Raw genomic sequence first — 14,935 nt, forward strand, 5'->3', positions numbered from 1 at the left:
GCTTATAAACACAGGGTGAAAACACTGAAGTAGGCCATGCTATTATTCATGTAAATAATTTCAGCCTTATGAGGTCAACTAAAACTTCTTCTTTGCTATGAACAGAGTTATGGATTTTATCCAGTCTAGTTACCACCATGCCCTTGTATTAACTGTATGCCAGCTTGAGGTGTGGCCTACCTATGTTCTTTTCTTTGTTTTGGACAACCTTGGATAACAAAATGCTTTTCTTTCTTCTGTTTTTGGTGTTTAATGCTTGCAATAGCAATAAATAAAATTAGCTATTACATTTTATATATATAAATTTGTAAAATAGAAATCCACAAACACAGTCTGTGATTGGTGTTGAATAAAATACATAACTAGAGTATATATTTTCTTTATTGCAGGGTGACATTGGGTTACCTGGTCTTGCTGGACCAATTGGAGAACCAGGTTTTGGGCTTCCTGGGGCAAAGGTAGCTCCTAAATTTGTAAACTAATTTCTGACAGAACTATAAAATAAGGCAGGATTTCAGGGAAGCAACAGAAAATTGCCTAGGATGGCCAAGTGTTCCACAGTTCTTAATGTGTATGTCATACAACACTGGCAGAGTATAAGAATTTGCAGAGACAGAAAACTATTGTCAATCTTCCAGACTCCATAAACCATAAGCTTTCACATGGCAAAGTACCAGGAGAAAAATGACTTTTTACTTGATGAGGAGTGAATACAGAGAGAACACCTGATTTATGTGCTTACAACAGCCTACCTGTCAAGCACAGTTAATTTTTCTCAGCCAGGCTCCTTTGCTTCATTCCTAATTTAGACACAGGGTAATCCACAGACTCCAAAAGATCTCAGGACATGGACCAAACTGGCAATTTGAGAAGAGATGCCTTAAGTAGCGGAAGAAGAACATGAACAAGTAGCTAATCCCTAAGGACTTCTCTCTAGCACTTCTCTAGTATTGCCTCAGTGTTACCTAGACTCAACTTTTGTAAGTTATTCTTCATTCCAGGGCTGATTTTGTCTGAACACCAAGAAACTTGGGAAATATAAACCTGTGTTTCTCAAAATAAACCGGATGCCCCCACACCTTTTTTTTTTTACTTAGTGAATTTGACAGTACTTTTGAGTATGAGTACAGCCCTTATCCCATGTTCTTTGAGTGAACTGAACACAGTAACAGAAGCATGAGAAACATGTAACAATCTCTATCCCTTTTTGATCAGTTAGTGGTTTTCAAGATCCTTAAATTTATTTTCATCAGGAGGCATGATGATGGAATCAGTTCAGTTAATTCAGAGAACTGCATGTTGTCCTATTTCTGGGAATCCAACAGGAATCAACCAACAGGAAGCAGGTCCTTAGCTCAGAGTTGCAAGTCTCTCTCCCTCAGCCTTCAGCCTCCAAAGCTCTTTCAATTGGGCAACACTGCATGTTTCTGTGACTATGTTTTTCACTTTTTGCTGCCTTTGTATTAGTGGTTTTGATGTTGCTTCACTCTCAGACACACATCCGCACTAAGCTGTACAGGGTAAAACCTTTTACGGTCTCATTTTTTAAAATTATTTTTGCATAGGCCTTTGCTTGCCACTCTTATGCATGGCCATGTTTTGGGTACCTATAGTTACGCAATCTTGATCCATCCAGCTGTAACTCTGAGCAACTCACTGCACCATCCAGTATGGCTGGGAGGGTTAAAGTCCTCTTAGTTTTCCTGGTAAATCTGTTACTGAGATACTCCAGCTATCTGAATTGTATATCTCCAATAGGAAGCTCCTGTTATACTCAATAGCTTTAATAAGATTCCACAGCATTATAGGAAAATACAATTCTGGAACAACAAAACCAGACAGGAACCTTGTGATAGAAAACAACATTTTTAAATTGGCCACACAAACCACTGTTGTCCCCTGCCCTACATCCTTTGTCTCACCACACAAACATACAGCATGTGCAGAAGCTATCCAGAGTTTTTCCAATGCTCTGCAGCAGTTTATCTATCTTCATTTATAAGAATTACGTAAAGTAGCTACTGAATAATTCAGTTCCCATGCTAGACTTTTGGCTGGCTGTCAATTTGGGCTCGTTCCCCCAAAAGCTGGAATAATAGTAATCACGATAAAAATATGGGGAATGCAACTGAAGTCATTCCTTCTGATATGTAGGCCACAAACGATGACAGAGTTCTTGAAAAAGATTCAAATCAGTGACTTAGAAGTGAAAGGTCCTGTAAATCCTCAGCACTATTAGATATTCCAGTTTTAGTCCAGGATTAATAACCTACAATAATCATTCACATAGTAAATAAATTAGCAGACAGACAGATAAAATCAACTTACAGTATATTTGCCAAAGTTGTTTCATGGAAAATTTCCTCGTAGCAATTGTATTGGCATTCACTTCAGCTGTTTTTTCTGCCTTCATCAGGGTGACCGAGGTCTTCCAGGACCCCCCGGGCCCTTTGGGCCAAAAGGAGATGGTTATCCCGGCCCACCTGTAAGTTTATAGACAATTTTTTAATGTGAATTGGGAACAAATAGGTGCTACACCAAAGTGATTAGCCTCCATAGCTGACATGCTAGGAAAGATTTGCTGGTCTAAAAGCTTAAAAAGGCTCCTCAACTGTGGAAGTGCATTTCAGCATAGAAGGAAAAAGAAATCTCCCTCTGAAATAGTCCAAGACCTTCCGCATCCTTCACTCCTCCTGATTACACAAAGTAACATATTCCAAGTGGGGCTTTTTTTTTCTGTACTATCACTGATGTTTCAATCAGTTCCCTCAATATCTTGATGTAGGATACTGTCTTCTGCCCAACCATACAAACTTTATTTCCAAACAGGAGAATATAGTCCAGCTAAGCAGCTGTGTCCACATATATGGGTGTGAACTCAGGGCAACACTACCTTCCAGAACCACTAAAAAAGCAACTACTGTCCAAAGAGCCAGAGGAGCAAACCTCTGTTTGTTCTGTTCAGTTCTGTTCATAAGGTTGTTGAAGGTGTGGCAAAGAATTGGCTGATGTACTTTACAGTCCTTTACAGAGGTCTTTACTGGTAGATATGACCAACCCCTGCAAAAAGGATACAAAGAGAAAAGGCTCCTTCCTCTCCCTTCCTTGCACACCTATGCAGCACTGGCCTCACATACCTACTCTGCTCAACAGCGTGCTCCACCAGCCCTGGCAGTTACATGTCTGTGCAGTGAGGAAGTCCCAGGAAGATTGCTGGCTGGAGTCAGGGAGTTTGGTGATATACTAGCATTTGTCTGTGCTAAAGACAACAGTAAAAGTGCCTGCAATTGCCACATTGAGGAATAAAATTTAATGATTGTCAAAATGGAAATTGGAATTTGACTTATAATACTTCCCAATATTTTTGTGCAATCTAATGCAGAACTGCTTCTGCACCTGCCTCTCCAAATCAGACTCCTCTGTCTTCAAACCTATGCAAGCATCCTGCATGACATGCAACACACATGCAAATGCCACTGACACCACTTCTGGCTTATCAGAGTTTAATTTAACCAACTGTAGACCACAGTGATCCCACTAAGAGACAATATATTCAAGAAACTGCTGTATTAATGTTAACAAAAGTATGTAGTCAATATAGCCATAAATTAAATTAATATTCTGTCTGTGCATATAATTTCAGGGTTTGCCAGGCCTTCCTGGGATTCCTGGTGAACAAGGCCCAGATGGAGTTGGACTACCAGGACCTAAGGTACAGACATTAACTTCTAGAAAAGTAAATGCATGGGTGTACTTTACTTCATGCAGATATAATTCCTACCCACAGGTCACAGTCAGAATACCTTTTTAATCCAGCTTTAACTTACTTGTCAGTATATAAAAGGTAGATCCCACAGAAGATCTTCAAGCTTCACTTGAGAACTCATCCTGATGCTGACTGCAGGATTACTGGAATTATACAGACAATTGAAGGATTGACTACAGCTATTTAAATATGCTTAATGTTTCTTAAAAGGATGCACATCTTTTTTCCACTCACCTCAAACCTCTAGCTGTCTGAAGGCACTGATAGGAATGATAGGAAAAAAGCTAGAACAGTGACAATGTGAACACAGAGTCTGATTCAACTGACAGGCAGCAAGCAAAAACTTTTTTTTTTTTTGGTTTGGGGACCCTGGAGTTCATTTTATATCAGAATTGTAATTCTTGTGTAACTATTGCATAATTGACTGTACATGTCTTGAATATGTTTAGACCACTAGCCACTGTTTATCCCAAATAACTTTCTTGTCGTGCCTGCAGTATTCACGGGTTAGCATTGTTTAGACTTGCACTGTGCTGTTCAATAATTCTCCTTTCTTTGTCCCATTTGAGTAGAACAGATGCTGGGAATTCTAGAGATAGATTAAACTTTGGTATTCACTACTTAAAGTATCGACTTTCAGGGTGATCCCGGTAGTAGAGGACCAATTGGTCTCCCAGGTCCCCCAGGAGAAGGCCTGCCAGGACCAAAAGTAAGCCATTTAAACAATTATGTCTCCCATTGTCTGTTTTCTAAAAAAGAAAAAAAAAGTGTAGTATAAAAATGTGTGCTCATGCATACATATCTACATGTTTTCTGTCTAGAAATAACCGATCTGACAAATAAGATAACTAAGGAATACAGTGTCTTTATTTTGTAGAAAATCAAGTGTTTCTGGTGACCAGCCATAAACCATGGCCTTCTTCCGATTGCATATGACACATTATAAAGTGATAATCTTGCATTGAAGATCAGTGACAAAACATTTAGCTCCTGCAGACATAAGCTGCAACTGAGTAGCAAAAATTTCTTCAGACCTAGCATTGGTCAGAATTAATGGCCTGGCAACCACATATCATATCTTGCCTATACTACTGTTACAGCTACAGGCACACTGTTGAGTTCTTCTAGAATTAATTCCTCTTTTTTACTGTTTAAAGTAAATTAATAATCACCTAATGACTAATATGATAACCAATCCCTGCAAAAAGGATTATCTGTGTAATTATAATATATACCATGAAAAAGGCCTGGAAATAATTGTAACTATAAAATTTTCACTATGAAACCTCCCAAATTAGAAACTCTTATGCTGCTACAGCTCAGCTTTAGTAGTCTATTAATACAAAAGAACTGTTTTAGAATGTAAATGTAAACGAACTGAACAAGGTCAAATGCAAAGATTTTGCAACATAATAATATATTACCTGCACAATGTGGCTTATTGGTCCCAGAGATTCAGTTCATGTTGGCATGAAGGCTAGGTCCAGAGCTGAGCAGTGGTGAAGCACTTCCCCAGCCAGTGCTAGTCCCAAGGACTGGCATGTGCACAGGATCCTTACAAATGAGGAAATGGAGAATTTCATGCAGGGATACTGGAATAGCAATATAGGTATAAAATTAATATTGTACTATGTGGGTTTTGATTGCTTCCTATGAATAACATGGAACAAACATTTTCTCTGGAGTTCTTTTAAAAACTAGCTTATAAATTAGCAACAAGTGTTTATTTGCAATGCCACATTAGTATGTATGTCTATAGGTCTTACTGTGTAAGCTTAATGGTGATGACACAACAATAATAATCCTCTCTTAAATCCTAATTCAGTCCCCAATGTCCCAACAATACAATCCATCCTTCAATGCATTATATATCTCTGTCAGCAAGGTGACTGATGTTCAATGAGCATTAAGCCCTGAATGACTCCTTTGAAATATAAACTAGATTTTAATAATCTGATAAAGGATAAAAAGTCTTTGTCAGCTAGAGCAATCTTATCCTCACTACTTATAAAAAGACATCAATTTGGTAGAGGATGGATAGGAAGTTACATGGTGGTATAACAATTTGTTGTGTATTTCTATTATGAATATTGTATTTAACGTATGTAGGGTTTCTCTCTAGGGAACCATAGGACGCCCAGGGCCACCTGGCTCTCTGGGACCTCCCGGTGAAGGTATTCAAGGAATTAAGGTAAAAAGACTCAGTGTCTTCATTATTTAACCTGTGTGAGGTGGTCAGTCTGACCATCACAGTGTCAAGGAGATTTCACATTGTTTCTTATATGAGGAGAGCCTCAGGCTAGAAAATGAGAAGGATAATATGAGCACCTACAAAGTATGTTCTGTCTTTACTGCTGTAAACAAGAAGCCCAAGGGTGTGTGTATTGAGGGAGGAGGAAGCAGGGGCAACTTTTATCACTGAAAGATAGCCTTACAAAATTAAAAATACCATTCCCTCTTCCTGAACTCTCATGCCTATGGAGACAGTCTGAGGTAGTTATATGAACTACCACCTATGGTAGAGAAAGAGTCTCCATCCTGAATCTATGTGTAATACTAATTTTTCCCTGTAATATGCACTTTTACCCAAAGCATAGATCAGATGAGACAGACTCAAAAGACAGAAATAAGGGGGAATGAGAAGGAATAAAATGGGATGGCAAGAGGGAACAGGAGAATTAGAACCAATAATGATCACGCGTTTTTTCAATATTATATATCTTTAGAGTAGACATACTGACGAAGTATTTGAGAAATATAAGCTAGCTAATACATTGTCTCAAGTGCCTCAAGACACTTGTTAAAATGCAGTTTGAAACACTTTCTCCTTGAATATTTAAAATTAATGCACGATGAATGTTTACAAAAGGTTAATTTCACTACCTGGATTATCATTAGGGGGAACAAGGAATTCAAGGAATGCCAGGACCACGAGGCCCCCCTGGAGAAGGGCTTTTGGGACAGAAGGTATGATATCTACATCAGAGATAATGTCCTAGACCAAAGCCAACATACTGAAAATGCTCATTACAGTCAGCTCTCATTGAAGGCATGTGAATTCTGTGAAAAGGGAATGGAGATTTGGGAAAACCCCAGTCATTCACACGATCATTTTAATATTTTATATCTGCATCTCTTTCAGCGTTGCTTATTTTAATATCATATGAGGCTTATCTTCTACTGCAATTAGAAGAAATATAGATACTAGATTTAATGTCACTGCCTTTCTTTTACCCACCCACTATGCAAAATTTGGGGACTACATCAATGTTAAGAAAAAGAGAAATGTGGGTTGGAATCAGTTTTTGGATGTGATCACATCAGCTCAGAAAGGCTGTACAAAGTCCCATAGCCTACTAAAAATCAAACCAGGAGGCACTAATTCATCTGTTTGTGATTCCAAACACCTTTTCTGGGCCAAAAGATTTCTCAGAGTGATATTCCCATTATTCATTCCAACTACATCCTTGCCTTTCTTCTCAATTTCCCTACTGTCTTCTTATTTTTCTCAGACACAGATAATTTCCATCATGCAATATCCCATGAAACCCCCCTGTCTGCATGTACTTGTTTGAGATCGTTCATTGTTCAAACTGCTTCAGCTATTTTTTCCCATAAAAATGCTTAGCCAATACAAGTTATTCACAAAATTCACAAATACCAATTGATTTAAATGATCTCTAACAAAGATTTCTAACTCATGTCAGAAGCTGAAGGTGAATTCGACAAAGGCAGCCAGAGAGAAATGTGAAAAGTGTAATAAAAACTGACTTACACTTTCTGTCTGCTTACCAACATGGTTTTAAAGGGAGATCGAGGAGCTACAGGTGAAAAGGGGAAAAAAGGAGAAAAAGGTGATGTGGGTGACCCTGGTTTACCTGGAGAACCTGTGAGTAACTCAGGTTTATCATGTCTGTTTTCTTAAACTGCTTAAAAATAAAGCTGGGTTGTGTGTTCTTCTTGCTATTTAACTACATATAATCTGAAATACCTAAGAAACTGAAACTATGAAAACCTTTAAAAGCATAAAGAAGACATTTCCATGCTGAATACTGCACTTTCCACAGATGTGGTTTCTTTCTTAAGGCAGTGAAAGACAATCACCTTGTTTTAAGACAAAACTATGCAATTCTATTCTATGGCTACCAAGTAACTGTAGCTCAGACTTTCCCTCCAAGCTGATGAACAGATGAAGGGAGGCAAAATGGTAACTTCTGCTGATGGGCAGGTCCCCAAAAGCTGGAAAGCAAAATGTGGTGCCCTTCTATTCTGACATTTGCACGCTATTAAGTAGGGTTACATAAACACCATTGCTTTCTTGCCCTGACACTGGCCCCATTAGACTCACATATGACAAAACAGAATTCCAGGGTGTCAGGCAGGTATATGGTCTCTTGAGAAACAAACACAACATGGTAGACAGGAAAGCTTTGCACAGGTTCTCCCTTTCTAATGTAAACTGACAATCAGTGATCCAGTGGGATACTTGAGGTCATCCAACTCCCATAAAAACCTCACCACCCTAGGGTGTTGTAGATATTGTATGCACAAGGTAATATCACAAGAACACTACTTTTTCTAGCCAAAGTTCTTACTGGCCAAATATTATTCTAATATGGATATTGATGAAGTCATATTCTGAATTACAATGTTACTAACTAATTGCAGTAGCTTAATTAACAATCACTGTTACAGGGCAAAACTGGACCAAAGGGAGAGCAAGGCCTAACAGTAAGCAAATTCCATTATTTAAATCCCATTACGGCAAGATATAAACAATACAAGATACTATCAGATGAAATCCTATCCTATGTTAATTATTCTGGAAATAGCTTTCTGACTACAAGTGATCTCAGTAATAATATAGAAAGAAACCATGCCAAAGTTTCTGACTTTTTCTCATCTACTTTATGCTGAAATGGAATTTAAAGTTCCTGGTGATTTTAGGTATTTTTCTGCTATGTGTTCTTTTACAGTTAGTGTTAGATGACCCATGTGTGTACCTGCTACAGGAAAGTTTTTCAAAAGTATTTAAGAGTCTAAAGAGCAAAGATCTTCAAACCTGTCATGGTCTATCATGCTATAAACTTAATTATATTTCTGCTAAGCCTGAACTGCACTAGACCCAAATTCAGTAAAGCATGGCAGTGAGTATATAGTACTACTGAGGTTTATGATGGAAGCTGAGCAGCAGTAGCAAAAGGTTGTATTTGAAAGACTGACTCAGTGCCAAATGAGTGCTGTCATGCACTTCAAAAAATGTAACAAATGATTGCTCTAATAATGAGAAACACTTTGTTTGCATGTCACGGAAGCTATCACTTCTCTGAACAGACAGCTCTGAAGGCAGCAGCTATTTTTTTTTTCTGCTGAAAGCTGGGTAATACAGTGGGCCAGATATGCAAATCCCAATTCCATTCTGTGTTGGCACACTCTGTGATGTGCCAGCTCACTACAAACAATATGCTTCCTGAAGTTGGGTCTATTTCTCCACTCCCAATACATTTAAAAGGGATATCCATATTACTCAGATACTAAAATATGAATGGGGTTTGACTTTAAGTTTTAATGAAAACCAAATCATCACAAAACATTCTTTACAATAACAGTAGTTAATTGTTTTACATAGAGGTGTTACTGTGTTGTTAAATTAATGATTCTTATATGCCATATAAAATAGTTCATTGTAAAATGTGGGACTCATTCCAAGCTTGGAAGGTCAGGTTTGAAAGTCAAACAGTAAGATTTTTCTTAAGTCCCTGTAGGACACAGATATTCATTATAAACAAAATTTTGGTAGTGTCAATATTATACCTCATTTGAAAGAGGCAAACTGTAAAATATTTTTCTATTTAATTTCTTTATATCCAGAGAGAAGATATAATTAAATTAATTAAAGAGATATGTGGTAAGTACTCAGGAAATCTTTCATTTCAGATTCTATTTTTTCTTCATTGCATTTACATTCTTCTCCTTTCCAAAAGGATACCAAGTCAAGTCATCATGATCTGGCTTTTTATTTTTCCTTTGCAGGTTGCGGTATTAAATGTAAGGAAATTCCTATGGAGCTTGTATTTGTGATTGACAGCTCTGAGAGTGTGGGACCAGAAAATTTTGAGATTATCAAAGACTTTGTAACTGCTTTAGTAGACAGAGTAACCGTAGGCAGGAACGCTACCAGAATTGGCCTTGTGTTATACAGTTTAGAAGTTCGGCTAGAATTTGGTCTCAACAAGTATACAACTCAACAGGATGTTAAGCAAGCAATTAGAAAAATGCAATACATGGGAGAAGGCACTTACACAGGAACTGCTATCCGTAAAGCAACCCAGGAAGGATTTTTTGGTGCTCGAACAGGAGTGCGAAAAGTAGCTATTGTGCTAACAGACGGCCAAGCAGACAAGAGAGAAGCTGTAAAACTAGATATTGTCGTTCGAGAGGCTCATGCAGCAAACATCGAAATGTATGCAATAGGAATTGTAAATACTTCAGATCCAACACAGGTTGAGTTTGTGCATGAACTAAATCTGATTGCCTCAGATCCAGACAGAGAACACATGTATCTCATTGATGACTTCAATACCCTTCCAGGTGCGTTCATTGCAGTTTTATTCTACATTGTATCTGATGCTTCTCAAAGTGTGTGGGGGAGAGAATGGGAAGCATTATCTTTGTAGATATGTTATGTTTTGATGCTGATCAGGATTAGTTACAGGGTGCAAAGTAATAGGAACCTAGAGATACAGATTCCCTTCTTTTAAAGAGTCATGTTATAGGGCAATGATTCATTAGGCCAACGGGGGATGTCACCTACAATGTAGGAAAACAGCTGCTTAAACTAGCTTTCTAAGCTAAGTGCTCATGCACTGTAAATCTGATGACTGGAAACCAGAATCAAACCCCCTGGGGTAAATTCTACTTATTCACCTCCATTGGGAGATAACCCATTTTCTTTGGGTTACTCACATGAGCAAGGTAAGCAGTTATTCTCCTACTACCAACTAGTAGCTGTTACTAAGCTCAGATGAACACCTTTAGGTGAGGTTATTCTATTTTGTACCATGTAGAGGACTTACGGGATGGCAAATTTGTGACAAATAAAAGCCATAGTCCAGAGAGCCTTGCATAACCTTCTTAGATGCATATAAATAACCCAAAGGAGTATGGGATTACATGTGTATTATTTACATATATAAATAATCCAAATTTTAAAAAAATACATTGACTTTCTTAGTATGATGAGTTTTTTACTTTTTTTTAAACAGCTCTGGAGTCTAAATTAGTCAACCAATTTTGCGAAGATGAACATGGTACCTTAATATACAACCGTAATGGAAATGGTGCAAGCATAAGTGGACCATCTTTTCATTCAGTATCTTCAAGTTCTTTACATTACATACTTCAGAACAACAATGTTAATAGACAATCACTTTCAGCACAGACACCTGGAGTATCTACAGTAGAAAGTCCTCTGAGTCTTGGCACTCTTCCTCAACCATTAGCTCCGGTATGAAAATTGAGCAGGCTTTAATCAGCAAAAGTTTTATTTTCTCTGTTGCCCGATGTAATATGTAGCTTTCCCCCTACTTTTCTACAGGACAGGTACTGTAATAGCTCCTTTAACTTGGTATGCTCGGAGCTGGTTGTTCCAAGTAAGAGTTCTGATGTTGCATGCAGGCAGTTATCTAATGGCTATAATTTATTCCTGATACTGTTACAAGGATTATTATTCCTGTGTTTACTACAGTAATATTTCTGCTACAGTGTGAGACATAACATTATTAAAATGCAATTACACTGTAATAATTAAATCTAAGAACAGTAATTAAACTCAACTGTAGTCTATATTTTTAAGTTTATAAATAAAATTCTGTAAAGGTCAACTAAAAAAAAAATATATATCCAAGGTTTAGGATTGACAACCCTCCTCGTAAACCAGTCAGGTGAGGTTAAAATCCCGATTCTTAACACTGAAGTCAGGGTAAATGGGAAGGAAAAATATCAGAAAACTTCTAAGTGATGAAGGGCTTGTTCATTTTGAGACACTTCACAATATCTGAAAAGCAAAGAAAATCAAATGCTTATTTCAGACCAAAGTACCTCCTGTGGTAGTATATGAAGCCTACAAAGAGGAACAGCCAGAGGAGGAACAGTCATCCTTGCTAACAGTGGACACCAGAGGTATTTTTATCATCATTCATTTCTTATCTTCATTTTTGGCTGATCAAAAATCAATGTCTCATTCTGTTTCTTTTCACCTGCAGCTGTAGTACCATTATTGCCATCTAAACCATCATCATCAGATAAAGTGATGACATCATCTCTTTCAATTGCAGGGCTCACACCAAGACCAGGTTATAGATCACAACTACGTTTTCATTTTGTTCCCTTTTATCCTGATACTAACTTTTCATAAGGCTTTAAATCAGAGTAATTTTTTTCCACTCTCTGAAGATTTTGTGAGACCGTGCTGTGGAAGAAAATCCATTTCAGGATTTTATAACAGATCAAGTTGCAGTTCTTGTCCTGCCTGTTCACCAGTTCTTGTCTTCCCAAATGCCAAATCCCACTGCTCTGTTTAACAGCAGAAGCAAGGTCAGCTATAACCTGAGACAGAGCTCATAAGTGGCATCAAAAACAGAACATAGTGCTAGCTGAGGTGGGTCCGACAGCAGGTAATTCGTAAGCCAAGAAGTGGCAGTCTATGGAGATGGGAGGCTTCATTAAAGACAGAGAAGATAATGATTTCAGAATCGGACAGAAAAATAGGAAAAAATGGTGTTTAGTCATTTGAAGGAAAGTATAGTAATTAGCTGACTGCTCAAAGGATTGATTCTTTTCATATAAAATGTCCAAGTGTATTCTGTTCATCATTTGGGGGATTCACACTTCTGAGTTCCCGTAACAGTGTATTATGATGGGAGCAACAGAAGACAGCAATAGAAACATGTTCCCATGCTTCCTGGGAACATGGGCATGACTATTATTCTGTCTCTGGCAGTAACTTTTTTTTTTTTAAAGTGTCAAGATACCTGTTGCCAAAGACATAATATTGATGTTACAACATTCAGCTTGAAGGAAAAGTATTTTCTGTCTCACGGTATTATTAAAGTAAGGAAGACTAGATTAGTATGTCGCAGTCCTCTAAAGCATATCTGTAGGAATCATTAGATCAACAAACTTTACATTCAAACTTAACTAGCACGTACATAATTATAACCATTGTATTAGGTAAGTAGCACAAACATCTTACAAAAGAAAGACTAAAGTTTTATATTCTTCTCACTATTCTAATGCCTCTTCCTTCACACCACAAAGAGAACTAATGTACTGAAGCAATGTACTGCAGAAGGATGATGGTCATACTTGCGGTTTGAAAACAGCAGACGTAACTAGCTTACAGCTCTTTGGCTTACAATTTTGAGTTGCTCACAAGACTGGTTGCTGACAATTAGATTTCAAAAATTAGATTTCAAAATTATCAGATGCTATTGTTTGCTCTTCCTGTATGAGGAGCCATAATACTATTATTTCTGGAGTTACTAGAACCGTGCCAGTAAAGGAACAGTTTACTTGACTTACTAAGATGCACTTTCAACTTGCCTTCAATGCTAACATCTTTAGAAGTAGAAGTGAAACTGCTGTATAACATTAGCAGAAGAAAGAAAATAAAATCAGACTTTAAAAGTTAAAATCTAAATAATACAATTGACTTTTACAAACTGAATTGTTCCTATTCCTTTTTTTTCTTTATTTTAGAAAGTATCCTGGACCTCCGGTGCAAGTTAAGGCTGGATCAAGGGCCATGCCGTGTTTATATCATAAAATGGTATTACGATAAACAGGCCAATGCTTGTGCTCAGTTTTGGTATGGTGGCTGCGATGGAAATGCAAACCGCTTTGAGAGTGAAGAGGAATGCAGAGAGGCTTGTGTATTTTTTTCTGCAGGTAGGAATTTATCTCTACATTAATAATGAGCAGGTTGAAGCTATTGATTGTTTGGGTTTGTTATCAAGTATCCAGCATGGTACATAAAACCAAACCCACTAATTTAAAGAATGTTAACATTATAATGTCATATGCTCACTAATTTAAAAAATGCCTGACTAAGCAAGCTCACTTTAATTCTTTTTGCATATATTGTATGATGTAGTCCTTGTGTAACAAAATAGCAATTTTTCAGCAGTATCAAGAGTACAAAATTTGCTTTTTACTAAGGTACAGTAAGACCAGTATGGCATTTGCCATAGTAATTGCCCTTCCTTCACCTAGATCTTTAGATCTTTAAATACTACCATAGTACAATCACTAACTATACCTCATTTTAAATTATATATATGGCATTGGAAAGCAATCTTTGGTCATTAAAATTATGTAATTTCTTTTCTCTCTGTTACAGAAATCTGATATTTGGCATGGATTCTGCAATGAAGACTTCACTTTTTTTACACAAAAGTGTTCCTACAAATCCTATTTGAATATTTCAAGCATAATATATCGATTTCCAAACTACATGCAGAGTACTACTCAGTACAGATAAATAGAGCAAATGCATCAACTTGTGGCCTGTGTGCTCTCTGGGTCACAAGACAGGGAGGTAGCTCAGCTACCCACCTTTCCCAGCCACATCACAGTTACATTTAGTCCTTTCTTCTGTAAATGCTCCTCAGTTTCCGTTAGCTAGCAAGACACATGATAAATGCAGTTAAAACACATCCACAGATTTATGTAAGTGACTATACCAATAGCTGGCATCACTAAATTAGGTTAGTTCATGTCTAAAGTGGTCCTTGACATGTATTTCTTTTCTGAAAGCCAAGTCTAACTTTTAAATGAATTTTAGTATTTTCATCTTTCTTAAAAAACTTTTAAAACTTACATTCAAAACATTAAATGCAGATTAGAGTTTATTCTTTACTGCCCATCACTGCCATATTGCTTTTTACATTTATGTCGGCCTGTATATGACATATTTTTTATTACTTGACTTATATACTTAAAGGCTCGTTTCTAATAAAACATTTCTGGTTTTACTGCCAGGACAGAGAGTGGATAATGGTACCTTTACAGGACTAAAAACTTACCCCACAGCTAAATTACACTTCCTGCGTAATGTGCTCCTGATGATGTAACCGGATTTCTGCCACAGCCCTTAACAAGACTGAAACA

At 37.3% G+C, this 14,935-nt stretch overlaps 1 protein-coding gene across 1 annotated transcript in view; it reads left to right on the forward strand.

Moving 5' to 3' along the window:
• Nucleotides 1-13,737, forward strand: part of LOC104033790 (uncharacterized) — a 35,733-nt gene extending 21,996 nt beyond the window's left edge. The window contains exons 22-35 of the mRNA XM_075710430.1: nucleotides 390-458; nucleotides 2,417-2,485; nucleotides 3,644-3,712; nucleotides 4,407-4,475; nucleotides 5,889-5,957; nucleotides 6,665-6,733; nucleotides 7,575-7,655; nucleotides 8,462-8,497; nucleotides 9,638-9,674; nucleotides 9,800-10,357; nucleotides 11,032-11,273; nucleotides 11,857-11,947; nucleotides 12,031-12,120; nucleotides 13,526-13,737. Coding sequence (XP_075566545.1) covers nucleotides 390-458; nucleotides 2,417-2,485; nucleotides 3,644-3,712; nucleotides 4,407-4,475; nucleotides 5,889-5,957; nucleotides 6,665-6,733; nucleotides 7,575-7,655; nucleotides 8,462-8,497; nucleotides 9,638-9,674; nucleotides 9,800-10,357; nucleotides 11,032-11,273; nucleotides 11,857-11,947; nucleotides 12,031-12,120; nucleotides 13,526-13,737 — 1,761 coding nt within the window. The remainder of the gene's footprint in view (nucleotides 1-389; nucleotides 459-2,416; nucleotides 2,486-3,643; nucleotides 3,713-4,406; nucleotides 4,476-5,888; nucleotides 5,958-6,664; nucleotides 6,734-7,574; nucleotides 7,656-8,461; nucleotides 8,498-9,637; nucleotides 9,675-9,799; nucleotides 10,358-11,031; nucleotides 11,274-11,856; nucleotides 11,948-12,030; nucleotides 12,121-13,525) is intronic.
• Nucleotides 13,738-14,935: the final 1,198 nt, after the last annotated feature.

Source organism: Pelecanus crispus, chromosome 5 (assembly GCF_030463565.1).
Source record: "Pelecanus crispus isolate bPelCri1 chromosome 5, bPelCri1.pri, whole genome shotgun sequence".
NCBI classification, from domain to species: Eukaryota; Metazoa; Chordata; class Aves; order Pelecaniformes; family Pelecanidae; genus Pelecanus; species Pelecanus crispus.